Raw genomic sequence first — 27,700 nt, forward strand, 5'->3', positions numbered from 1 at the left:
ATTAGTTTTTGCAATGAAAATTTAATGTACTGATAATATAGTCATTTCAATTCATTTTTGAATGGTATATTCAGAACGAAGTTACACAACGGAACCAGATGAAATGAAGCTGAACGGTCTTTCTTTCCGCGCCTTGTTGTACGTAGGAGATCTAGAAAGGAAAGAGAATGATGGCATCATAAATTTGGTGAGAAATCAAAAACAATAATGATACTTCTGATAATAGAATACTTCTAATGATAAAATAGTGGAGTTAATGGTTTTCTAAAAAGTATGCATTTATGTTATGTTATGTTATATTATGTTATGTTAACATATTTATGTAATTATAATCAGCAGTTTTTTTTTTCTTCTTATTAACATTTTTTGGCAATTTTTAAACTGGCGAAACCGTAAATAAATTAATTGCAAAACCACACAAGTTTAACCATCATACATCCACGTGCATCCTCTGGTTTCCAGCCTGAAGAGCATCATATAATGTGCCCCCCAGGATCTGCTCCTGATGCCAACGACTGCCGCCCACTTTTGTACAACTTTACGGCACTACAAAATGTAATCGTGTTACACTTTGAACCCTGTGGATGGTCCCCAACCCCAAGGGATGACTGTAGGATTCTTAGATCGGATCATCGATTTTCCGATGTATTAAATGCAAAGAATGCCCTTTTCATAAGCTGCGAGCAGAAACATAATGCACCAACAGAGACCAATCCAATAACATTCGCCGTTAAGTTATTGGTAACTCTCTACTTGAGACTAGCAAACTACGAAGAAGGCCGTAACGCTTTCAATAATGTACAAGCACAGATTGAGCATGCTCTAAAATACCAACAGTTTTATATAGCCGGAGGTCCTATAGGCATACGTTCAGTATCGTTCCCTCCCTGCATGGCGAGCACCACGCACCACAGCTGCATGCCGCCATTTTATGGTACCACGCCGATCACCGCCTCAAAGGGAAATTGGGAAAACAGCCATTTTGGTACCATTACACTTTTGATAGTTATGGCAATAGTGGCAGTGGGCTAGTAATGGAAAAGTGCAGCATTAACACTGAAAATGTTGTGCCATTTGATCGGGGAATAAATGTAAACTTAAATATGTTGTGGATGCGCAGTTACAGGCCGCAACAAACACAGAAGCAAAATCCACTTTATTTTTGTATTTACATCGTATGTCAGCCAGCTGAATGAAGAAAAACAGCAGATACAAATACTAAAAAAAAAGTAAAGCATCGTACTTAAAGCAAAATATATCACTTACCTCTGCCTCTGCTTTTGGGTGATAAGGTGAACTTTTTTGCAGTTGAAATGTGAGACTTTCATAAAACTGTGTCGTGCTTAGCTCAACATGAATAAAACAATGGACAAAAAGTAAATTCACTACAATCTGTAGGGCACAGGGAATCAATTGTTATTGATACAGGGTTAATGTTAAAGCAGAGGACAAAGAAAGTAACATGTTTGCGTGGCTAAGCATTCAGCAAATATAAAACAGTAGGCTTGGATAGTTGGTAAAATAAAGGATGCAAAAATAAAATTTTCTTTGTGATTATATATATATATTTCAAAATTTCTCTTTAGTTTGCAAGAATTATATCCAAACTGTCCTAGACTAAGCAGACTAAGGCAAAACAAGCATCACATATCCAACCATTTTTACCTAGAGTATCCATTTTGCGTTATAAGCAAATGATAAACCAACCGAGACGGGAAATTTGACAAAAACCATGAGTTTGGGAATGCTCTCCACACGCGGGCTGACCCCACTCCTCAAGCAAAATGTCCTGCATAAACCCTTCCAAGATCGAGACATACGCAGTATTGCAACAACTTAACCCTACAAAGCACCGTGTAGAGTTCACAAATATAATTCCCAGACGTTAATTAATTTGATTAGAGTCGATTGCTTGTGCACTCGACTAGTTTATGACCTTACCTGTAATTATGTAACTTAAGTGGACGTGTGCAATTTGAATAATTAAAATTAGTATGTACCGCCAAATAATGCAGCACAGAATCCACCACTGATAAGAAATTTTGTATAAAAGACGTTCAGAATTAATATCGGGAGTTCAGACGGAAGAAGACTCGAAGGTGACCGCTCGACAGAGCCATGGAAGACGTAGAGAATGTAGTTAGAGAGCGTCAACCAATAAACCATTCAACTGGTCATTATGTGGACTTAGGTTTTCTTTGCGCGACCTCACGTAAATCTGACACGAACCGTGGATTCTTTGGATTGCGTTATCCACTAAATAAGTCTAAAACGTAATGTCCAATTTCGAGCCCACGCTTGAATTAAGTTTAGGACATTCATTTCATATGTATATGTAAAGGTACATAACAACCGGTAGCATGAGTGAGAGTGTGTAATCTGGACCAGCTCTGCTAAGTTCTTAAGGATGACTGCATGGTACACTTTCCAACAAACTTTTTGAAGGCATGAGGCACCATGCACCTACAGGAAATAATTGCAGTACACGGCAGACACACACGAATTAGACATGGGATCTTTAAGCTCACCCTAATGTTTATAATTTGAAAATTTGGTGACATTCGGTGATGGCTTTTTAATTTAAATGGGTATTTTGTTACATTTATGGAAATCACAGTGAAACATCAGATTAGAGGGGCTGCATCTTATAAATTTGAATAAATGGTATAACGAATGAATGTCTTCACGGCTATTTTGTATTTTCTTTAGCATTAATCAAATAAGATATGGCAACAGGACTAAACTAATAAGACAATTTACACCTTTGAGGTGTTCATTCATAAATAAAAGCCACATGGAATTGGAGGTGGTAAAACGATATTTGGCCAATGCCTTATGCCTTTCTCCTTCAAGAATACTCGAATATTTTTTTTCTGCTGCAAAATGCAATATTTCTTTATAGACAGTGTCCATAGATTTGATTTATTAAAAAAGAAAACAAGTACTGCAGCAGATTAATACAATGCAGTGAGCATTGTGCACTTCAAGTTTTTTGCTATATATGCCAACGCTATACAGAACGCACAGTCAAGAGAGACCATTAATGATAAAACTTATTTAACAAATTACCGTTGCAGCCATTCAAAAGCAAATTCAATGATTGGGCATATTTAAGTATTTATTAAATGTCTTTACTCATTTAATTACTTATCATGATTACTGGACTTGATTAGTAAGTTGAGAAATTTCAACATTGAAAGAAAAGGACAAAAGCGACAATTGGCAACGCACCCCAAATGTTAATTCCATTGTAAAAGTTTAACAGTAATTGCTTTTCGGTTACGGAATGTTTATCTCAGCTTTGTATCCTTGCTGTCAAAGACAACGATGTGTGACCTTCATTGTCCTTCAAGGTTGACAGTTGGCTCCAGAGTTTATCATACTTGGTAAATCCGGGGAATCCAAAAAGGAGGCTCCAGTCTCCTTGATCAGCATAATGGCGCCATTTTTATTCTCGTCTGCTAGTAATTTCACAATATTCTCTGCAACAGTGGAAACTCTAAAAAATAATGGAGGTGCTGTGAAAAAAAAAAAAACACTTGACGAGTTGTTATCCAATGAAAAAAGTCAAAATAGTTTAGCCCGTGTTTATATACATCTCCTTACACCGTCACCTATACCATACATGCATTTACAATGTGTATTACCTAATCATGTCATCCACATTTTTGGCAATAAACTTGGACAGTTCATCCATGTGATAAACCCCTCTCTCTTCGAGGCTTTCCTTGGTTTCCAGTCCACGAACAAGTGGGGTGTCAGTAAAATCTGGGCACACGGCATTAAAGCGAACACCGTGATTCGCTATGTCTGGTGCCATGCTATGCTGAAAGATATATGTTCCACCAAATATAGTGATCGAACGCACCAAGATTAATTACTCCTTAACGATTAATATTATTTTCTTTCTTGATAACTGCCTGTGTTATTTTGAAGTTGCATCCTTTGCCTTTTTTTAATCCCTTACCTTCCAATGCCTCCCCATGATACTTTTAAACACCCGGTTTATAATGACCAATGATGCAGTAATTCGGTAGTATCGACAAATACTTTTCACTCTTTTCATCTTTACAACCGTTCTTGCACTTGTCGATGCCTTGTCAGGGTGAGTGTTGGTCACCGTGACTGAATTGGCGTCTACTCAAGTTCTAATGTTAAAGAGAAGAGAAAATTAACCTACCGCAATGGAACGGGTGTACCCGACGACTCCATGTTTTGTAGCAGCGTAAGCAGGAAAGTAATGGTATGGCTTAAGACCTGAAAAGAATACAATTCAAAATCAATTGATTTTATGGACAAGAGTCTGCCATTCTTGATTGAAAGTTGTGCATCATGTACAAAAATGCATTGCAAATAAAACTGATCCTGCGGCCGACAACTGAAGAAGAGGAGGCTTTTCTCCGACAGTCAATAATACCGAAGAGGCGCTCATTCGGGGTCTCAGCATTTAACAAATTTTCTACTAATTTTTGTTGTGGGTTTAGACGTAAAGTTACGTAGGGAGTCGCTATATTTGTTTACAATAGCAAAGCTGAAAAATGTTCGATTGCGCATGAGTAAGGGTTACTGCAATTGTGTTTAATAGCTGCAAAAAATTGCCTCTTCAGGATATTGTAACTCTTTATCATCATCCATATACCGAAAATGAAGTTTTTCCTGCATCTAATTATTCAATAATGCATCTATCGTTGTGCTGATTTAAAACAATAAAACTCCTCGAAAATATACAGTCTCGGCGTTAATTGCAGTGAAAGAACACAGGCAACTCGAACTTTAATCAAAGCTATAAACAAAGTTGTATTTTAACACCGTTGTATTTTGTGGTAAACTAGCAATCGGTATGGGGCATAACTTCATCCCTGAACAAGATTTTATCACGAAAATTGGCAGATTTGACCACGAGTGTAAAGGCTACAATCCCGTACTGCCGTCGGTTTTCGTACCTGCCATAGAAGCCACATTCAAGACAACACCACCGTTTCCTCCGCGGTCTTTGCGCAGATATTCCATTCCCATCAGAGTGCCGCTTATAACTGCGGTCTGGAATAACAGATTAATCGATTTTACGTTAAAATTTATTCTCCAATTGGCAAATTTTAAAACAAACCCCATACACTTTTTATGTGTCAGAATGAGATAAGTGTAGTTCATTTATAATGTGCTCGGGTTGCATTTAAGTGTACGTCTTGATTTTATATATCTAAAATCGTACCACGTTTACGCTAATACACAACTTGTAGTCTTTTTCATTCACAATCCCAGCGTTGTTCATAATGATATCCAAGCGCCCAAACTTTGCTTTTGTCTTCTTGAGAGCATCTGGAAGTTTAGAATAATGTACACGAAGGTGAGGAAAAGTATAATGTGTATAGTAAATAAAGTTTTTCTTTCGTAATGTAACATCTAAAATGCCCCCTCTACTGCCATCCTTCCCCCATTGTAAAAGTTATACAGGCCATTGCAGAAATGAAGGAATGAATGAAGGAGGAAAGAATTTCGGATATTGACATCTTAGATAAAGCCATCTGACTTGTTTCCAAAGTGCCCTAAATAATAAAATAATCCGATAAAAATAGGAGTTTATCGTTATGGAAAATGGTTCACTTATTAAAAATGTACCTTCAATTTCTTCGTCTTTTGTGACGTCACACTTGATAAAAATGACGTTTGATTCGCCGTATTGCGTCATCAGCTTGTTTAGAGCTTCTGCCCCTAATTTTGTGTCAATGTCTGAGAGTGCCACCTACAAAATTTTTAAGATCGTAAGATGGTAAAGACACTTAATAGAGGGGGAGCTATTAATGATATCTTAATGGAGTTAGAGAATACGTCAGAGAGGTACTGTACAAAAATTTCCATGGGCAACACTTCTATGGGCAACACTGTGTCCATCAATCATATGGATAAAGGTAGCCCGTGCTTGTTACTCCTAAATACCTTTGAACCATGCTTCAGCAGCAAGTCCGCAGTTGCTAGGCCAATGCCAGATGCTGATCCAGTTATAAAGGCCACTTTGTCTTTTAAATCCATACTTGAGCTTCACAAGGAAACTGAATTGCCCTTTATGTAAAATGTCCTGAAAAAATATGTATTTAAAGGTTGAAGTTTAAAAATCATTGTTCCTTATTCTTATTTGTTTCGAGGCATTTCTGCAAAGCTTCGATTTTGAACAAAATCACTTTGATTCTAAAGTTAAAAACCATGATCTTTGCGTTTTATAAGAAGATTCAATTTACTTTAAATCGCAAAATGGAAGGAAAATCAATTGCGTTTCGGATTCGTTTGTTGAATTAAAGGTTTGCGTTCCCGTTACTGGGAAACATTTTTTCACATGTAAGTAGGGGAGAGCGGGGTGGGTTGGAACGCGGGTAAGTTGGAACATTGGCTTTAGTTCTTAAATCACAAGACCGATCATGTGCTCCTTCAGCATAAAAATGTCACGTGGCATGGTCATTCATCCGGTAAACTTGTGGAAGTTTCGAAAATGCAGTAAAAGTTTTATGCGAAAAAAACTTATTTTCGCTACTCGAAGTAAGTTTTCATATTTTTGACATTCATCGTGCTGTAAACTAAAGTATAAGGATTATATCACTGAAATTGTGCATAGCGTTTAGGACCACCTTGATGTTCAAAAGGCTGTTGTTTTTTTTAATCACTTCCCACGTGTTAAAGAAATACAGTGTTCAAAATAGGCCATGACGTCATGGGGGCTGGTCGGAACATTTGACATGGGGCCAGTTGGAACACTGTCAGGGGTGTTCCAACCCACCCCGCACGTTGTTTTTCATTTTTTAAATTAAACCTCTCTAAATGTTTTAATTTCAACTTTGAAGAGAGTAGTAACGTAGTAACCCAGTACAACTCCAACTGGAGACGGAATCTAGCTGATAGAACTCCGAGATTCCGGAATGTACATGCGTGTAGAAGGTACAAGGGGGGATGGTCACTGCTTGTTAAATGCAGTTGCTAGCTGTTTGGTCGAAAGGGGTCTGCATGCCCACTGTTGCTTTTTGCGATAAATTGCTTTTAGATGTGGAAGGAAATGTTGATTATTACTCTGCTTTTCGCGGCAAAATGAAAATATTCTAGCTGAGAGCCCATGTTATGGATAAACTATACAACACCAATTCTGCCGATATTGTTTTAAATGCTTTGTGAAATGGATTGGGGGTTGCTGTTAATGTTAAGTGAACGAGGGTACAAAATCCGCCAGAAAAGACAAACATTCACCTCGTAACTTAGACAAAGATTCAGTTGAAATCTCAGTTGCCCTCACCGGAAGAGGTGCTACAGCACACTAAAGCTCACTTAAGAAAACCCCCAAACAGCTCAAGTCCAGCAATAATTAGACCGGTTCCAAAGGCTCACCGTCGCATTCCAAAGATTAAAAGAAGAAAACGATGCAGTGCAGTACTAACTGACACACCTGACAATGAGCTACTCGAAAAAGAAAAGGCCAAGCCCAACAAAATTAAAAAGGACAAGCGCAACAAAAATAAAAAACAGTTAAAGATTTCTAGTCGATAGAGAAAATCAAGAAAAGGGAAATTAAAGATGACCAGCGATTCTGAGTCAGAAGAAGAGTGGCCATGTCTGGTTTGTGGGGAGCCGTTCATTAACAGCCGACCAAAAGAGAATTGGTTAAATGCATTGTTTGTCTAAAGTGGTCACATGAAGACTGTACAAAGGTTGACCAAGTGTACATATGTCAGAACTGCGATTTTGATTCTGAGTTGTTGAATTGAAAGAGATACAGTTTTCATTTGTAGGTCTAACATACTGTTGTTAATAGGTACTAAAAAAATTAACATCCAGTAACGCGATTTACGTCTTGTCAGAAAGCAAGCAGAGTGCGTATCAGTGGGATATTTTGTATGGCTTACTGAACCCCACGAGAAGCTAGCAAATATTTTAAGATCCATTTACGTATTTAGTACAGAAAATTACATTTATCAAGCTAGAATATGTACAAATAAAGGGTGATGAAAAAAATAAAAATTGCTTTAATCCTACAACAGTCCATCAACGGTCAAGAGATTTGCTGCCAAAGTTTCAGTTATCTTGACAAAAAATTATGGGAAAAATTGGGAAAAATTAGTATTGATGGCTGACGGAAGGTCATATTTGGTGATTTCAAATATGCCCTTGGATTTGATCTTTATTTCAAGGTCAAACGGGCCAAAATTTTCTAAAAAATGGGGATTTTTGGCAAAAAAAAATTATTTATTACTCAAACTGGTGGTACAATATCTGGAGGCGGTATCGCCTATCTGTTCCTGGAGTTTGAGGGTCGTTCTGGTACAAATTAGCTTTGAGTTCCTCCACCGGATAAAAATTTGGGGTCAAGCCTGGTGAATGCGATGCCCACTCAGCGTCACACTTTCTGCTCATCAGCCACCCTGACATTGCTCTCTCTCAGTCTGGCTAGGGGGTAATTTTATGTGTCTTGCTGGAACCACTGTCCATCTTGATCTATCCTTATGAATCATCCCAGTGATGTCCAAAACATCCTTAGCACTGCCAAAAAGCGTTTTTAGAAGAGACTGATCAGCAGGAAGTGTGATGTTATGGAGGGGGGGGGTCTCCATGTATATGGGACAAACGTGTTCCAGTAAAAAACTTTTTGTATTTTTGTACATTTTTACCCATCATGAGGGTATGATATCCGGTTTGTGTCCTCCCGCATCGATATAGCTATCCATTCCCTTTTTGTTCGACTACAACTTCCCATTTTAATGTTCAACCCATTATATTTATTAATTTTTTAATTTATTTATTTATCTGTTTGTGTGTTTGTTTGTTTTATTAACGCCCCATCTCTCTTTTACATTTGACAGTATAAGAATAAAAAACAGAGGCATTCTACATCTCATTCTACCTCAGTAAGACAATTTACACAAAGGACTACAATTGAAAGATACAACATCTAAAATGAATACCTAGACCTTTAGAACAAATATTTCATGACAGACATTGCTAGCATAAAAGCACAGTTATGTAGCCAGATGTTCACAATCCCAAGGAAGCTGTTTTTTTTTAGAAGTAAACAAGACCCGTCCATAAGACTGAAAATTATTATTTATAAAACGACAAAAAATAATATGATACAACGTTTAAAAAATTGGTGGACGATAAATACAACATCAAATTAAATTGTGACGCATACATCCCCCGTACCAATGGGAAAAATGGTCGAAAGAGAAAACGATGGCCACAAGATGTGTGAGCTCGCAACCCCGCCAACGTAATGTTTCTGCTTTAGACATTAAGTTACGATTTGACAACCGCAATCGTGTGCTGATAATCCGATATGTCAAAACAGTTCGTGTGTTTGTGATGTAAAAGCAGATGCTTTTTTGCATTTTATCGGGAATCGTGTTCCAGTTGATCGGAACCGTACTCTTGTGGTATTTAGTCGTGTATTAAAACCACACTGGGGTTATAATAATGATATTCAAAAAACCGTTCTCCCTCTTTTTGACATGGAAATTTGAAATAACGAACTTTTTATCGCAACACAGTTGGGACATCATTGACACGCCCTGTCGTGCGTCTACACAAAACCGTTAATGCGTCTCGATATACGGCAGTTGATCATCTCTGCTAGCAAGGGAGTAAGCGGAATAAAAAGGTTTGCGAACTCTGCTCTCGAGTCTGCTTCAGTTTTACGTGCAACTGCCGCACAAAGATTTCATGTTAAGTAGCATGATGACCATCTATCTCATTTTATGCACGCTGACATTTGGTCAGCTGACAGACGGTGTGTTAGTTTTTACACAAGAAGAAGGTCAGTTTGAAGGATCCACACACCAGTCACCCAATTCCGAGTTTTGGGCGCCTGTGGGATTCACGGGAGAGTCATCAAATATGGCGACCGTCTCCACTGGTGGAATGCACGAGGTAGTTACACATGGCTTTTCCAATATTGAGGATGGAATGTACAAAGGACCCACACAAGAGGCACCAACTACTGAGGGTAGAATCCATGAGGGAGTCACACAAGAGTCACCAACTACTGAAAGTAGAATCCATGAGGGAGTCACACAAGACTCACCAACTACTGAGGGTAGAATCCATGAGGGAGTCACACAAGAATCGTCCACTATTAAGAGTTATATCCGTGAGGGGGTCACACAAGAGTCACGCACTACTGAGGGTGGAATGCTTGAAGGAGTAACTCATTCACCACATGAAGAGGATGCACTGCTCGATGGGTTGACCAACACAAGTGAAACTGCAGACACAGCGAAGGGAACCTTTTTTCCCCCAGACGTAACTCTAATGCCGTATCGGTGGCTCTGTTCAAAAACCAACTTTCGTCAAACTGGCCTTAAGATCCACTGCAACTGCGACCCTCTGTGCGTCCTGTATGATGACTGTTGCTATGGTGTGTCAGAAAATACCGCGATGTGTGCTGCTTCAGTCAGATTAACAACGACGCACAATACCTCACACTTTGAAACAATCCTTGCATCCAGCCTAACAAAACCTCAAAGTAACAGCACCACACTGGCTGTATTCCCAAACAAGACTTCTTCTTGGGAAGAACAAAAGAAACGGGTCAACCCTATGTTGATTTCCCTGGCACAAAGAAGCTCTTGCAAATATATTCCAAAGTTGCACCGACAAATACCACAAACCACACACGGATATGAGGACAATTTCGGGTTGAAATTTTGGATGGTGGACCAATGTCCCTCGTCGTGGTTAGAAGAAAACACTCGTATCAAGTGCACCAATACCTCAAATACGAGCCTCTTAGAGGACGTGCTGTTGCACCAACCAGTCACCGATCCAGACACAATGATCACTTTCAAAAACAAGTTCTGCGCAGCTTGTAATGGTATCGAGGGCGGTGGGGAGCCGTGGGGACTGGTCGTCTATTGCACTGGAGCGGTTCAAATTGAAAAAATGCCACACTACAACTCCTCGTCTGATGTTTTAAAACATTTGGCATATCTCGGATGCAATAGTATTTTCGAGTCGAAACCAGAGTGGAAATTGAGGACATGTTTCCGAGAAGTGGAGAATCGTGACTTTGGTCCTTGTGAGTTCACTTTTATCAATGGAGGCGTGCACCGTGTACCTGGCCCACTCCCCTTGCATTCCCCCTTACGAGATGCCTGCATGGCGTACAACAACCCCATTATCGAAGGCGACAATGAAAAAAGTTTTAAGAACTACCACTGCCTGATCTGTTACAAATATGGCGAAAATTCCTTATGCAAAGGTGAGTGATCTGTTTGCCTTTAGAACTTAACATGTTAATTTGGATCAAGAAATAAGAAGACTCGGTCTGCGGGTCAGAACTGCATGAAACATATCGTTATATATATCGTTATGTCGGTGTTTAGACATTTTAGATCCTGACGAATAAAGTGTAACTTCTCTCGGGATAACGTTCTTGTTTTTCTGGGTCTTAGCTTTGAAAACTGAAATAAATCATTGAAAGATAAAATATATATCTTCATTTTCTTATGGTTATAGGTCTTTATCTAGGTTTCGACACGGTGAAAGTATTTAACAGACAAATATATCAGTGTTTGCAATTAGTGTTTAATGTAATTGTAATATAGTCCTTTTAGTTAATTTTTTCATATTCAGATCAAAGTTACACACCGCCACCAGATCAAATAAGGTTCAAAGGTCTTTCTTTCCGTGCCCTGTTGTATGTTGGAGATCTAGACAGGAAAGAGAATGATGGCGCCATCAGTTTGGTGAGAAATCAAAATACGATCATGATTATCCTGATAATAATGAAATTGAGTAGTTTATTATTTATCAAAAGTATGCATTTATATTATGTTAACATATTGATGTAATTATAATCATCAGCTTTTTTTGCCAATTTCTAAACTGGTAAAACTGTAAATAAATTAATTACAAAATTACCCGTATTTTATTACCATATATATGGGTGCGTCCTCTGGTTTCCAGCCTGAAGAGCATCATATAATGTGCCCCCCAGTGTCTTCTCCTGATGCTAAGAGCTGCCGCCCACTTTTGTACAACTTTACGGCACTACAAAATGTAATCGTGTTACACTTTGAACCCTGTGGATGGTCCCCAACCCCAAAGGATGACTGTAGGATTCTTAGATCGGACCATCGATTTTCCGATGTATTAAATGCAGAGAATGCCCTTTTGTAAGCTGCGAGCAGAAACATAATGCACCAACAGAGACAAGTCCCATCACATTCGCCGTTAAGTTAATGATAACTATCTACTTGAGACTAGCAAACTATGAAGAAGGCCGTAACGCTTTTAATAATGTACAAGCACAAATTGAGCATGCTCTAAAATACCAACAGTTTTATATATCCGGAGGTCCTATAGGCATACGTTCAGAATCGTTCCCTCCCTGCATGGTGAGCACCACGCACCACAGCTGCATGCCGCCATTTTATGGTACCACGCCGATCACCGCCTCTAAGGGGAATCGAGTTAATATCCATTTCGGTACCATTAGACTTTTGGTACTTATGGCAATAGTGGCAGTGGGCTAGATATTCTAACCATGAAAAGTGCGGCATTAATACTGAAAATTTTGTGCCATTTGATCGGGGAATAAATGTAAGCTTAAATGCTCTTACGAGCAAGTGAACATTCCTTATATAACTCTGTGGCAGAAAATGCTAAAATTTACCCTCAGGTCAGCTAGGCCCCAAGTCATGATTCTTAAAAGGTCATAATAATTGCTTTTAATTAGAGTAAATTCATTTCCTTTGCAAAACTAAGTGTGGAAAGTCACACTACAAAAATAGATTTTGACTTACAGTTGCTGATATTTAATAATAGCAGGCTTCGGTCCAACTTTTGCATCGAAAATGGCGGGTTTACCATTAATCTTTTTAGTGACATTTTACATTTTAATCTCAAAATGTTTGGGTTGCCAGTGATTGTGGGTAAACTTTTTCTTAAGGGGAGATACATGTACTTCAGTCGTGCTGCAATCATAAGTTGGTAATGGCCCAGTCACAATGTCGGCGATCTGTCGGGGATTACCTTTGGCCGGGGGTCGTCGTAGAAAATAAAGAATCCTTGAACAATCCTAGCAATAATCCTAATAAAAGTGGAGCAGTCACATTGTCTGAGATTTTTTTTCAAGGATTTTGACCCGGTTTTGACGAAAAATCGTGGGATTAGCCTCCGATCGCCTCCGGAGACGATATCTGCGAGCGTCTTTTCTTGTAATTTTTTCCTCCCCTTGGTCCTCCCCTTGGCATCTTCAAAATCTTCTGTCACAGCCTCCTGCAGCAAGAGCGTCTCAAACTTTTAGCGATCCGGTCGGAGGCGCCCTTATATACACGGCGATTTACTACGATTCCACCGTACAATTCGTCGGAGACGATCACATAAATCGTACGAATCGTCGCAGGGCGCCTCCGATTCAGTCGGAGGGCGCCGGAGACTACTCGCAGACATTGAATCTCATCCTGATTTTCCAATCCCACACAGAATCTTGCGACTAGTCTCAGATTATTCGGAGGACGCCTCCGATTAATCGGAGGGCATCGTAGGTCATCGGAGATTGTGTCTGGGATGCCCAAAATGGGTGAAAAATCTTGCCAGCAATCTTAAAATTTTAAGTTCAAAGTTGGGGACTGCGACGGGTGTGGCGATGTCTAAAAAATCTGCGACAACCCGCAGGCGTCCGGAGAGCGCTTCCGACGGGTGCAAAATCATGAGATCTGTCTCAAGATTTTGTTCAAATTTCCCGGGTTTTACCCATCCACGACGCATCGCAACTGATTTGTGACTGGCCACTAAACCGTGGCTAGCTTTACAAAGAACCCTTGAAGTCAAATGTATTTGAGGTCTATAGGCAATGGATAAATGTAACCACTAGATGGACTATTTAAAAACAGTGGCTTTTTTAAATCTCAGAATAAGAAAATTCATTTTTTTTTTTGTCGTAAATTTATGTATAATATTTTATTTTGGGCAATAGTACATGGAAATAAGAAATCAAGCTTAGGAATAAAGTTCTACGAGAACATCAATTAAATCGTTGTCTTCTTTTCTTGGTGCACTGCCACATCTAGTAAAAATGGGGTAATAGTAATAGTCTCATATATATACAGTAATAGTAATAAACTCATGCAGTAAAATGAAGTAGGAACTTTTTCTGAAAGAAAACTGAAGGATTTAACAGGAAACCAATTTATTTTATGTAATATTATAGATCATTAAAAGTGATTTAGCCTTTGTTATAACAACATGCTATGAAATGGACGTGCTACAGGAGGAAATAAATGAATCAGATAGACTTGCCAGACGTACAGACGATTTGTGGGGTTGGATCTCCCCTCTCCTAGAAGCATTTATATGGAAAGGTCGGCTTCCAAAACCGAAAAGATTATGAACGATAAGATTAAGAATGGTCTTTCATCTTTTATTGGACATTTAAGATTTACACGTGTGGCAATTTAGTGGAAAGAAAGGAAAATTTTAAGTTCAAAGTTGGGGACTGCGACGGGTGTGGCGATGTCTAAAAAATCTGCGACAACCCGCAGGCGTCCGGAGAGCGCTTCCGACGGGTGCAAAATCATGAGATCTGTCTCAAGATTTTGTTCAAATTTCCCGGGTTTTACCCATCCACGACGCATCGCAACTGATTTGTGACTGGCCACTAAACCGTGGCTAGCTTTACAAAGAACCCTTGAAGTCAAATGTATTTGAGGTCTATAGGCAATGGATAAATGTAACCACTAGATGGACTATTTAAAAACAGTGGCTTTTTTAAATCTCAGAATAAGAAAATTCATTTTTTTTTTGTCGTAAATTTATGTATAATATTTTATTTTGGGCAATAGTACATGGAAATAAGAAATCAAGCTTAGGAATAAAGTTCTACGAGAACATCAATTAAATCGTTGTCTTCTTTTCTTGGTGCACTGCCACATCTAGTAAAAATGGGGTAATAGTAATAGTCTCATATATATACAGTAATAGTAATAAACTCATGCAGTAAAATGAAGTAGGAACTTTTTCTGAAAGAAAACTGAAGGATTTAACAGGAAACCAATTTATTTTATGTAATATTATAGATCATTAAAAGTGATTTAGCCTTTGTTATAACAACATGCTATGAAATGGACGTGCTACAGGAGGAAATAAATGAATCAGATAGACTTGCCAGACGTACAGACGATTTGTGGGGTTGGATCTCCCCTCTCCTAGAAGCATTTATATGGAAAGGTCGGCTTCCAAAACCGAAAAGATTATGAACGATAAGATTAAGAATGGTCTTTCATCTTTTATTGGACATTTAAGATTTACACGTGTGGCAATTTAGTGGAAAGAAAGGGCAACTTAAATTATATAATGTTACTTGTCGCATCAAAATTGTATTTAATAACTATCTGGTATAATGAAACCTCCATTTGCCTGTGCAGCACTTGTTCTTGTAAAATTTTAATTAAATTAAGCAGGTTGGAATCTACTGATAATTACCAACACCAGCGTTACCCAGCCTTAAATGACGTCGAAACAAAAGGATGAAGACGTACGTGCGCCTTTTTTTTATTCTCGGCATCCGTCTGTCGAAGTACAACAATGTACATCAGATTCACCATCGTCAGAAAGGTCAACATGCGTTAAAGAAACACAGTGAAAAGGATATCCGCATGGGTATCCATTCAAAGACTAATCTGATATACCAGACAATGTAAAAGCATAGCAGTTAGAGTTCTGACACGAGTTGCCAGGTGTAACAGGTCGTGTGATAACGAACACCGGATTTATACCGGATTTATATATCACGTGTCCCGTGTTTTTACGTTTTTCGCACTTGTCTACGTGTATTACTCGGTGCTTTTTACCCTACGAGCGAGATTTTACTGATAAACGGAGACGTTGCAATGACTTACTGCAAAGATCGGGGATGGCTTTGAAACGACTGGCACGGTTGCTGAGTGCGAGGCAGTATATAGAGAGAGCAGCGTACGGACCAAACTGAGGCTATTTACACAGAGAAGGAGATGTCAATTAAGGTTTTAACCAGGCCACAGGCCACAACGTATTACACAGACTTTCGTAAGCAAAATCCACTTACGTAGGTACTTACGTTCTGTGTGTACTAGCTGAATGAAGACCAGCAGCAAAAAAGACAACCTGAAGCAAGTAAAGTCCTGTACGTGAAGCAAAATATACTCAAACGACCACTTACCTCTGGCCTTGTTACTTCCACTTTTGGGCGATAAGGTGAACTCTTTTCGCAGTTGCAAGGTCAGGCTTTGATACCAGTCTGGTCGGTCCAGGATGTACCCAGGGGGTGCAGAGGGAAAAAAATTATTTGCCGTGCTCAGCTCGACATGAATAAAACAATGGGCAAAAATGCAAATTAACTATAATCTGTAAGGGATTAAATTTGCTGATCGAGTTTCCCTCGTTTCGTTCTTTATACCTTTTTAAAGTATTTTTTATTCTTTTGTTTCTTAAATGAGAAAGGGTGCCTTAGAAACTAAGGCTCTATTCCCATAGATTTTAGATCGATCTATCCCCGCGGGGAGTCTCACTAGATTACTTCCAGACAATCCGACTTAAATGTCCGTCCCGCCTACTACAAGCTATAAGGGGATAATTAACTTTCGTGTCCGCCCGGCTGACAGCTATTTAGCGTGAACCCCCAGGGAGTTAGGTCGATCTAAAGTAGGTCGATCTAATGTATGGAAATGGGGCGTAAGGGGCGTAGACGTGTCCGATGAACCCTTTCATGGGTCCGCTATTTTATTCACTTATTTATTTGTAAAAGGCGAAATAATACGAGTCCCCGGTTGAATACTCAGCTGCTGTCACAGGTGGGGAACTCCCTATACCAGAGGTTTTTCTGTTGTAACAAAATTGCCCTTTGCTAGAGAGTACAGATGGGGAGCATCGACTTTCTCCTTAAGTGAACTCCTAACCTACAGATAACACGGGTCAGTAAAACCGACCCTTATCTGACTATGCATATTGACATGGAGGGTCATGGCTCTGATAGTAGTACATCCATCTACAGCACATATACATTTTTACCCACAACAAACACAGTCCCGCTTTAGCAGAAGTAGACCTGAAATAAATAACGGTTGAAATTAAAAGGATAATAACTCTTCGTTTTGACTAAAAAATGAATTTTCCTGGAGTAAACAACAATTTTCCCATACTTACCAATGGTTAATGAATCCATTTTTACATTCAAAGTTAGTCCCTGTTTTTTTTTCTAAAAAGTTTGGTTTTTTTGTTAAAATCTCTTAAGAGATTATAACAGAGTATGGCCATCTGTGGAGGTCTCGTGGTCTGAAGTCAAGTTAAGATATCAGAATAATAGCTATAACTGCTGTTTTTCTTGTACGACAGAATATATAATATTTCTATGAGTTGTTCACAATGTTTTCATTGTGAAATATAGATCTCATACGAAGAGTTATTATCCCTTTAAGGGCAACGCGACAATCGTTTTATGGACCAAACATGCTGAAACCCATTTAACGAACAGTATAGTCAAATTCTAAATCTGTATATTTCAATTGCATTCTCAGAACATTACTAGCGCAGTATAGTCTTTAGGAATACACGAACGTTCATAAGTCGTCTCTAGCATCTTTTGGGCATGCCTGACCATGTCAGAGTTGTAATCATCCCCAGAAATGCACTGCATGACGTCACGCCTAGCCCACTGCGCATGCGTGCATTTTTAATGAGTTGCTAGATTGCCATAGGAAAATGAATGGGTTCGCGATTCGTGGATAATTCGTGAGAATTGACAAACTAACAGCCTGATGCCGATAGACAGCAACGCTGTGCTATGCTTCAAGCAACTCCTGACCAAATATCGCTAGAGTTTTTAAAAAAAATTCTGTTGTACACACGAACTAAGAAGTTTGCCGTATATTGCCTAGACTACCCTCAGCAAAACGCAAATATTTTCAGTTATAGTGATTTTAGACGGTAGATTCACTCAGAAACAAAGGGAAATTAATTCGTTGCCGATAGCACCAGCTGATAGCAGTAACATACAGAGTCTGATTAAAAAATTTCATGGCAATTGAAGATTTTTTACCACTGTACAATGGAGTCCAAAAAGAGCACTTGGCACAAATGTAAAACTGCCCAGTGCAAGGCCAAGAATTCAATCAGTATTTTCAATCATATTATCAGATTCTACATAAATTGACTGACCATATCACTACTCAGTATTTAACTAATCTCTTAATCCAAAATTCCTATCATCATTTAATAATTATGCAAAATTCTACTTTCAGATTGCTATTTATTTAAATTTTTAATGCTGCAACTGTTCCAAAATAATCTTGTAGTAAAGGAAAAATGCAAATAAGAAGTGGAAGACCAATTTTACCCACAGTATTCAATTATTTGAATATAAAAAGAATAAGATCACGATTTGACAAATTAAAATAATCTTTCATGAACTCTTTCATGAATAACATATTAAACAAAAATGGAAGTTATAAATCAGTGGTAATGGCTTATTCTGGAATATATAGCATATATATATCATCAGTACCTGACTTGGTACAGTATAGTTACTACTTGGATACAGAGTTAGATTTAATAATGTAATAATAAGAACAATATATATTATAATAATAAACTTCTCTGCACATATCAGACGCTTGTTACCATGAACTAACACTACTTGACAATGGGCTGAGCACTTATCACAGAGTCTGTGTGCCATGCCATTCTTGTGCTGTGATTGGTTAGTTGAGTCACGTGAAGTCCTACTGTTGCGCCCTCGCGTATCGCGTAAATGCTGCACATTTCTGGCCATGTCACTTTAGGTTCGAACAAGTGACTTAAAAAGTATAATATAACGCTTGATAATCCTTATATCGAGCCAATGTGATGAAACACGTGTACTTCAGTAGCGGATTTTGGGGGGGGGGGGGGGGGGGGGGGGTCAAGGGGGGGGGGCTGAACCACCCAACCCTCTTCGATTTCTAAAAAAACACCAATGGTCCCCACTTGAAATTAGAATTTTGACCTGCTGAATCATAGTTCTAGACCGTACCAAATGGCACCGTTCGCCCTATTAAATACCAAAAATTTCCCGGGTCTTTCAGCGGGCCAAGAACCCTACGCCAATTGGGAGGGTCGGTTTCGCATCCGCGGTCCCTCCCCCTCCTTCACATTGTCCTGGATCCGCCCCTGTACTTGTAGACTTCATGAAGAATGCTAAATATCAATTTGTCTATTTTCATCACAGAATTCAAATTGAAAACGCGTGTTATTTGGTCGAACCCGTATCATTAGGGAGTAACTAATTCTATATACTTGCAATGAGCACGTGCATTTCCGAAACTGAAACAAGTTAAATTCTGGAAACAGCGCCTGTTACATCTCTGCACAACTTCTATTTCATTGTTCATGCTGTACAGACATTTAGTTGAAAGAAGAAACCCACTACACATCTACACCTTTTGCGTAATGTTTATTGAATCGGCTCTTTTATTGTAATCTATAACAATACATGTACTTCCCATAACACAAGTCACATTGTACATGGTGTCACGTTTCTTTATGATTTTTCGCGTGCCGAAATTTTAATACAGGAACACTTCCTTTACTCCAGAGTTTTATCGGTGAAAAATGGATGTTCCGGCGGATCAATAAAGGCCACGCCCCTTCCAGTCACTATCATGGCGGCACCGTTTTTGCTGTCGTCTGCTAGCAGTTTGATGGCGCTTTCGGCAACCACAGAGGCCCTAAAGGATCACAGAGGGTGTACTTAATAACCTTTTTTTCTTAATTTCAGAAATCAAAAAGACCACAGAAATGCGATATTTTTTCTTAAAAATAATATTCTATTGAGATAAACAACGAACTAAATTTAGTGCAGTGAAATGATGTTTTTCATTTCTCTTGTTTAATGAAGAAACATAAAAACAGTCCTCAAGAAATAGTCTGAAAAGAGCGATTTTTTTCTGTGATACTCTCTGAAAGATCAAGAGCGTGCGACTTTAACCTTTTCAGTTAATTACCAGCTTCTGCCCGATCCAAAATACGAAAATACAATTTAAATCTTACTTGAGCATCCCGTCAATATTTTTGCAAACGTAATCGGACAGTTTTTCCGCGTGGTGGATTCCTCTCTTAGAGACACTGTCAGCGGATTCTAGGCTCCGCACCATGGGCGTGTCGGTGAAATCTGGACACAGGCAATTCACCCTTACACCATGGGTGGCCATACTTGGGGACAAGCTGCTCTGAAAGTGACCAATTGAACGGGTGGCATTTTGTCTCTTACTTTTGGGGTCTTGGATGACGACATCGGACATTTCAGCAGAATTAACTGGCAGGAATCAATTTATTTGACTTACGTTTTACATAAAAATATGTAGAGCTTCATCCTGTCAAAATGGCATTTATTGTACTTTTTCATCTTTTTCAATAGTGTATGATAGCGTTCTTCAAGACCAAATTTTACTCATTGCATTTAAGCATAGACTAACACTTTTAATGAGAAATAATAGAATGTCTTACATACTGCCAATGAGCGAGTGTATCCCACGACGCCATGTTTGCTTGCACCGTAGACAGGGTTGCAAAAAGACGGCTTCAACCCTGATGAAAATTTTAAACAATAATAATAAAACAGACAACATTTCAAAACTTCAGATCAAAGGGGTTATATGGACACACGTAGGCACAAACCGAGCCCTTAAATAAATGATACAGGGGTATCTTGAAGTTTACTAAATTTTCTCACTGTATTTTAATTTTAAAATGTAGATATCGTTGTGCAAAGAGCCCAAAGGCACAACAAACGGGTCAAGAATGCACACTCTTGTAAACATGCGTCTCTATCATCATTGTGCGCATGCGCAGCCATAACTGATTTTCTGGTTAAATATAAACCTACCCGATACAGAGGCTGTATTTAGGATAACCCCGCCGTTGCCTCCTTGGTCCTTACGGAGATGCTTTAACCCCAGTGTGGTTCCACGAATTACAGCCGTCTGATAAAAACAATATAATCCCGAGCGGACGTAAAAGATAGGAAGAGAGAAAAGGGATAGGGCCTATGAAGATACAAATATTCAAAAGAAAATATCTCCTTTGCCAATGATACGTTTTTTAAACATTTATGCTCTATATTAGATGAATGGTAGGCTTTTAACGGGCGTCTTGTACTGAAATTCTCTTCCCGGCTACTTCCTAATGGAGAACACAATAACATTATCACTAACTGTGTCATTAATATCAGTCAAAAGAATTCTACATTTACCAAATTGATATTTATTAACAGCTCGAAGTCCTTCTCGTTCATGATTCCAGCGTTATTCATGATCACATCTAGCCGTCCAAACTTAGACTTGGTCCTCATCAATGCATCTGTTTCATTAAGAACAAATCACAAGGGGTAGGTTATGTTTTGCCAAATAGAGGTACTGTAACCGCGTATATAAATGAGATTTGTGTATTCAACCATATTCGTAACTAGTTTTATGTCGCTAGCATATCATTACCAACACACTGCTAATATAGTGGGTATTATTAGTTTTATCGTAAGAATAAGAACTAGAAGAGCATTCAGAGAGCGCAGACCTCCGCCAAGGCAGCAAAGTCTCCATTCAATGCAGTTTCACCACTAAATTTTCGATATTTTTGATTATTGATTGATGATTGATCCGGATCACCACCAGAAGCTTAACATCTGTTCCTTGGCCCACTTCTGTCAGTTACTGAAAATTTCATCTAAATCGGTCCATACTTTTTTTAGTTATGTTGATGACAGACAGACAGACAAACAAACAAACAGGGGTAAAAACATAACCTCCTTGGCGGAGGTAATAAAGAAATAAATTTTGAGAAATGGAAATCTTATTTGTGAACAATCATATTTCGACTGATGTCGTGTACGATATCATAATACTTGGCATTTTACCACGAATTTCAGGATCTTTGGTGACGTCGCACTTTATAAATGTGACGTTTTCCTCGCCATGTTGAGTCGCCAGTTTATTCAAGGCCACAGATCCATTTGTTTCATCGATGTCTGCTATTGTGACCTAGGACAGAGATATGAAACACTGTTTACTTGACTTAATTGGCCTCTTTTCAGGACAAATATGTGTGTATGTATGCGTTCAGCATAATATCCTCTGCCATAATTCATGTTCAACATAGCATGAACTGTAGGCCCCTATTTCATTTTGTTAAGAAAGGAAAATTGTCAGTATGAACAGATACACGCACCTGAATACCAGTATTTGGTATCTGATTAGACTTTTTCATTGTAGCGTAGTTTTAGACAAATTCGCGTGTTCTTAGCTGCATTATACCAGGAGCTTCCCTGATCTATATGGATGGATCATTGAAAATTAGTATTCATACCTGCTGTATTTTCCCCATTTTTATAATGCAACGTTTGTAGTTGACTATATTCCCGCAAAACGAACAACCTATCCTAGAAACTTAATCAACCTCCCTGATTTCTATCCAATCAGAATTATAACCAGTGCTCTGCGCGTCTTAACGTTCTCTTGTAAGATTTACGTAGTGAGACAATCTTCAGCATTTGTCCAATGATTTTAGCCTTTAATTTGGTCGTCTGCAAAATGACTATTTGAATACAACTAGTTCAAGTTTTGTGAAAAAGACGATCCAATTGACGCTCAACGATATATCAAAAGTAGTAGGGGGCCTACAATTACAGTTTTAGGGGTAATATGGGCAAACGTACTTGTGGAAAAAAATGAACGTGGGCTTTAATTTATCAAAAGTTGTACACTAACGGTTTATTTGGAATAATAAGAGAAAACGTACTTGTGGAAAAAAAGAGCGTGCACAGGCTTTACCAAACCCGTCTTGGTAGTAAAGCGACACCAGGTGAACTTTATTTTCCCCAATTTTCGTGATTTGGTAAATAACACTGGAAGGATAAAGCTGCATCACGCAAGACAGATGAGTGTCCCTTGTCTTTGTTTGCACTGCACGGGTCGTTTGCATTTGTTAACATTTAGGATGACATTTCCGAGGCTGAGCTTGCACGAATTTAGCGTCACCTTACGTGACAACTTGGTCTATTTTTATTACAAACACGAACTTATGACCTACATGTACGTATTCGAGAAAGGTTGTTTATTGTGCGTGTCGTTTGTTAATTACCTTGTAATGACGTACCGCATGTACCTTTACTCTATAAGGTCTCCTATAAAAACTTGGTTGTGATACCTATGGATTATCGTACCTATTACAACTACATTATTATAATTATAACTCTACCTTAGCCCCGTGTTGCAGCAGAAGTTCGGCTGTAGCATATCCAATTCCTGATGCTCCACCAGTAATAAAAGCCACCTTGTCTTTAAGATTCATCTGTAGTCGGCACGTGAAAAAAATCAACGAAATTAAGCGTGTTATTCAGGACACATTACACATTATCTCTTTGGAGTGGATTGTCAATATTTTTTCTTACTATTCCGTTATAATTTCCCAATTATCTGGCTCCATTTTTCATCTCTTTTAGATACTCACTTCTGCACACTGCGTATAACACTTGTATTAAACTCTTGAAGAATATTTTTCATATATTGTTGGTTATACAAAACGTATATTTATACATCCGAGTCACTTGAAAAACAAACCGTTTTATCAAATACCAGTATCACAGATGGCGAGATTAACAAAAAGCTATGATAACCGAATTGCAATTCATATGCCGGCTGTACCAGTACCACTGAGCTTGTATGAATTATTTTCAAACCTGTTTACAGTATATTCATCATTGTCTCGTTAACAAAAGATTTTGCCCTGTTACCCGTGTTTTACAACAATGACAAGCTTTTTTTCTACGCTTTTAACAAGTTTTTACTTCAATTTTTTACAATGCACAAGGACACGACTCGATGTATCAACAAAATGCAGCATTTAGCTGTTATGAATCTGTGAGGACAGTTATATTGTATGTGTGACGCTGTCTTGTTTAAGAGAGCCACTAAAATTGGGAAACTGCATCTTTATTTTATCCAACTCATTTAAAGACAAACACGCTCTTGTCAAAAATGATGGAATGTTTTCTAAGTTAGAGACATAAAAAAATTATTTCAAAGTTCTCCATGGTGGTTGCCATAAAACCAATAAAAAGTTTTCAAGTTACGAAAGTGGGCTCAAATCCTTGAGTCATGCAACATGGTTGGAATTGTGTAACCTGTATAACAGAACTTTTTGTTTGCGGTTGCAAATATTTTTTTGCATATGTGAAGGGCGCCACTGCTTTTAGACCAAAAGAAACTTGATAACCTTTGTGGGTGAAGTGCTTTGCACGAAAACAAAAATTCAACAAAGGTTTTTGTTTGGCCTTTTTTATTATCAAACCCATGCATCAAATTCATGCACATAGCCCTAAAAACCTGTTTGTATCACTGACCATAGCCTGCTGTGTATACGTATTGCTTTGTATTTATCAGTTCCGTGTGTCAATTGAATTGATTCAGGTTCATCGCTTAAGATTAGCTCTGTCTGAAAAATACGGGTGTTCTGGGGGATCGATGAACGCCACGCCTTTGCTGGTGATAAGCATCGCAGCGCCATTTTTGGTCTCGTCTGCTAGAAGCTTGATGATATTGTCCGCGATGTATGAAACCCTGTAATAAACATTTGGATCTTTGTAAAATATCGTTTATGATACACCTGAAATTTCTTGGGATTTTAATTCCAGACACGTGACCCAGCCAGGGCACTTTAATGTCTTGCCTGAAATTTCCCCAGATGTGTTTTACCAATACAAACGAACCAATTAACGTTTACTAAATCTCTCTAGTTTGAACCGTCAAATTTAACATTGATCGGCCACAAACATGTAAGTTCCAAGTGCTCTGCCCATTGAATATATAGCAAAATAGTAGGTCTGATGACAACTACAACCTTACATTTACTTTTGCAAGTCTTCACACAAAACTAAGGCTTACAATAAACTTAACTCCAACTACTTAACACCCCTCATTTTTATTTTATATTCAGAAATTAGGATGTTTCATGAATATGCCATCTTAAATCAAATAGACAAATCATACTATTATAATTTTCAGTTCACATTCATTCAAATAGTAAAAAATGCAATTGCCCAAATAAAAACCATTAAAAAACCATACTTGATCATGCCGTCCACATTTTCTGAGACGTAGTTAGACAGCGCCTGCGCGTGATGAATCCCCCTTCTGTTGAGGCTGTCTACAGATTCCAGGCTCCGCACCATTGGCGTGTCAGTGAATTCTGGGCACACACAGTTAAAACGAACGCCATGGACATTTATATCGGCCGCCATACTGTTCTGGTAAAGGGAATAAATATAATGATGTATTTAGTTTTTTAATTGCAGATACAGTATGACGAAGATGTTCCATTAACACGTTTTGCTGAAGTACGTTCGACGGTGTGGCGAACATACTAATATTAGTGTGCCTCATAACTTGACGACATTGGGCAAATTATTATTAGAGAGGGAGGATTACGTTGATACTACCAGTAGCAGAACGTTTTTGAAATATATACGACTTTATGTAATATGGTCCCGCCAAACACATACTTAAACCATACATTTCTGTGTCAATGTGTTATATCTTTAAATCGGTATTGAAAAATTCGGTCGCCCCAGTGGAGTTACTTATACTGAGGCAGAACTGTTTCATACCGCCATTGAGCGTGTGTATCCCACGATGCCATGTTTGGTCGCAGCGTATGCGGGGAGGCATAATGACGGTTTTAATCCTGAAATTAAACTTCATAACTGTTTTGATATAATTTTATACATTTGTTAATTCACGAAGAAGATTTCACCTAAAAGACAAGAGGGCGAACATAGTTGCACAAAAAATTATTATTTCATGTAAGTTTGAATATTTCATTTGTAGCTCTAAATTATCTCTTAACTCCTACCAAATACCTGATATAGAAGACATATTTAGTATAACGCCACCATTGCCACCTTGATCTTTGCGAAGGTATTTCATCCCTAGCATAGTACCGGTTATGGCTGCTGTCTGGTAGAGAATGACATCAATATTATTGTGGAGTAATATAGGAAAGGGAGTGATACGGGAGTGACAGCGGACCAAGAGTAGTTCAGACGTCTGTGTTACTGGGCACTATCCCTTCGTTTGAAAGAACTGTCACCTGTACTTTATCTGTGGTTGAGAGGTTATAGAGGAAAAGCAAGAAAAGATCTTCATACGAGTTAATGATAAATATATATGTAAATAATTGGTACAGCAAAACCATATGATTTATTAACATCAAAACCGACAAGATTATATACAGTAGATTCAATTTCAAAGCAAATGTGAAGAATTTTCCAAGGTTTAGTCTTATCAAGATATCTTACCAGATTGACACTTATCATCAGTTTGTAATTACTTTCGTTTAAGATACCAGCGTTGTTCATTATAACATCTAAACGTCCATATTTGGCAATAGTCTGCTTGAAGGCTTCTGAAAATAATCGGAAAACTTTTATCAGTTGACAACATGGAAAAAAGTTAATTTTTTCTATTTGAAAGACTAAAGAAAAATCGTGAATTTTTTAATTTAGAAGAAATATCACCAAAAAAATTTAAGAGTAGTTACATATTTTCAGAATTTTTCTCCCAAATAAACTACCTTAAGAAACTTATATCGATATGAACCCAATATGACATTTATTTGACTCTATTGCAACTGATTTTGTCCCCTTTCGTCTTCTAAAATTACCTTCAATATCACCATCTTCAGTGACGTCACATTTTACAAATATGACGTTTGCCTCCCCATATTTCACTGCCAGATTTGATACGGCAGTCCTCCCAGCCTCCGAGTTTACGTCTATTACAGCAACCTAGAATGTGAATAGATTTTATACAGTTGCAGGCTGGAAAAGTGTTGGAGTTGTTGGGGGGGGGGGGGGGGGGGGAGGGGGGGGCTCAGCTTTTCAAGATCTGTAGGTGCTACATGCTAACAGGGTAATATTGCATCGCCTGTGGTACTCATCTAGACGCTGGCGGAATTAAAGTTTAGGGACGTTGGGAAGAATATCATGGGGTAACAGCCCCCCCAACCCCTAACAGCTGTAGCCCTGGTCTTAACATAAGAGCACTATCCCATAACTTAATTAACAACCATTAACGTTTTATGGTAGTTTAGTATTGTTAAAATGTGTCTTTTAAAGGAAACGTGCGTATGAAAATAGGTCAAACGTGGCATCCTTGAAGCCTGCCTATTAGTCTATATGGCAGAATGTGAACGCGACGGATTACGATCTACATGTAGATTATCATACTTATGACTCTACCTTTGCCCCGTGTTGCAACAGAAGTTCGGCCGTAGCATAACCAATGCCTGATGCTCCGCCAGTAATAAACCCGACCTTGTCCTTTAGATTCATTGCAAGTCATTGAAAATACTACATTGTATTTCTGTGCTTACTTGGAAGCACCTTTTGTTCCCCCTGCGAAAGCGGCGAGTTGACATGTGACAGTGGGGCTGAAGGTCGTTGATGGGTGAAGAGATTGAGGACTATTACAAAACATGCTCTGTTCTGTTCAATTTGTCAATTGTGAATGATTTTCAATAAGGAAAGTGTGTGGAAACACGACCGTGCGCTGCGCTATTGGAATACAACAAAGATACCTGTCCCTCGTGCACATAAAATTGTACTTGCTTATTCATACTCAATGCAAGTTATGCTGATTCTTTTCGTTCCATTTTATTTTATTTC

At 38.5% G+C, this 27,700-nt stretch overlaps 2 protein-coding genes across 4 annotated transcripts; both read right to left on the reverse strand.

Moving 5' to 3' along the window:
• Positions 1 to 2,903: 2,903 nt before the first annotated feature.
• LOC106167498 (15-hydroxyprostaglandin dehydrogenase [NAD(+)]) lies at positions 2,904 to 16,277 on the reverse strand. 3 transcript variants are annotated; one of them, XM_013546287.2, is made up of 8 exons: positions 16,172 to 16,277; positions 5,938 to 6,076; positions 5,620 to 5,743; positions 5,213 to 5,319; positions 4,944 to 5,040; positions 4,181 to 4,257; positions 3,648 to 3,826; positions 2,904 to 3,499 (listed from the first exon to the last, which is right to left on the reverse strand). In XM_013546287.2, the coding sequence occupies exons 2-8, from the start codon at positions 6,028 to 6,030 to the stop codon at positions 3,349 to 3,351; spliced, it is 828 nt and encodes a 275-aa protein (XP_013401741.2). In that variant the 5' UTR covers positions 6,031 to 6,076; positions 16,172 to 16,277; the 3' UTR covers positions 2,904 to 3,348. The 3 variants fall into 3 exon arrangements, with proteins under 3 accessions (XP_013401741.2, XP_086871878.1, XP_013401742.2); XM_087015752.1 differs by having other exon boundaries at positions 16,058 to 16,178; XM_013546288.2 differs by lacking the exon at positions 16,172 to 16,277 and adding an exon at positions 16,070 to 16,139.
• A 2,670-nt stretch (positions 16,278 to 18,947) lies between these two features.
• Positions 18,948 to 27,503, reverse strand: LOC106167496 (uncharacterized). The gene is made up of 14 exons (XM_087015181.1): positions 27,275 to 27,503; positions 26,698 to 26,821; positions 26,333 to 26,439; positions 25,895 to 25,991; positions 25,643 to 25,719; positions 25,104 to 25,282; positions 24,483 to 24,596; positions 23,236 to 23,368; positions 21,896 to 22,019; positions 21,236 to 21,342; positions 20,870 to 20,966; positions 20,495 to 20,571; positions 20,035 to 20,213; positions 18,948 to 19,712 (listed from the first exon to the last, which is right to left on the reverse strand). The coding sequence occupies exons 1-14, from the start codon at positions 27,365 to 27,367 to the stop codon at positions 19,571 to 19,573; spliced, it is 1,650 nt and encodes a 549-aa protein (XP_086871307.1). The 5' UTR covers positions 27,368 to 27,503; the 3' UTR covers positions 18,948 to 19,570.
• Positions 27,504 to 27,700: the final 197 nt, after the last annotated feature.

Source organism: Lingula anatina, chromosome 6, assembly GCF_051362555.1.
Source record: "Lingula anatina isolate TDL-2025a chromosome 6, LinAna3.0, whole genome shotgun sequence".
NCBI lineage: Eukaryota > Metazoa > Brachiopoda > Lingulata > Lingulida > Lingulidae > Lingula > Lingula anatina.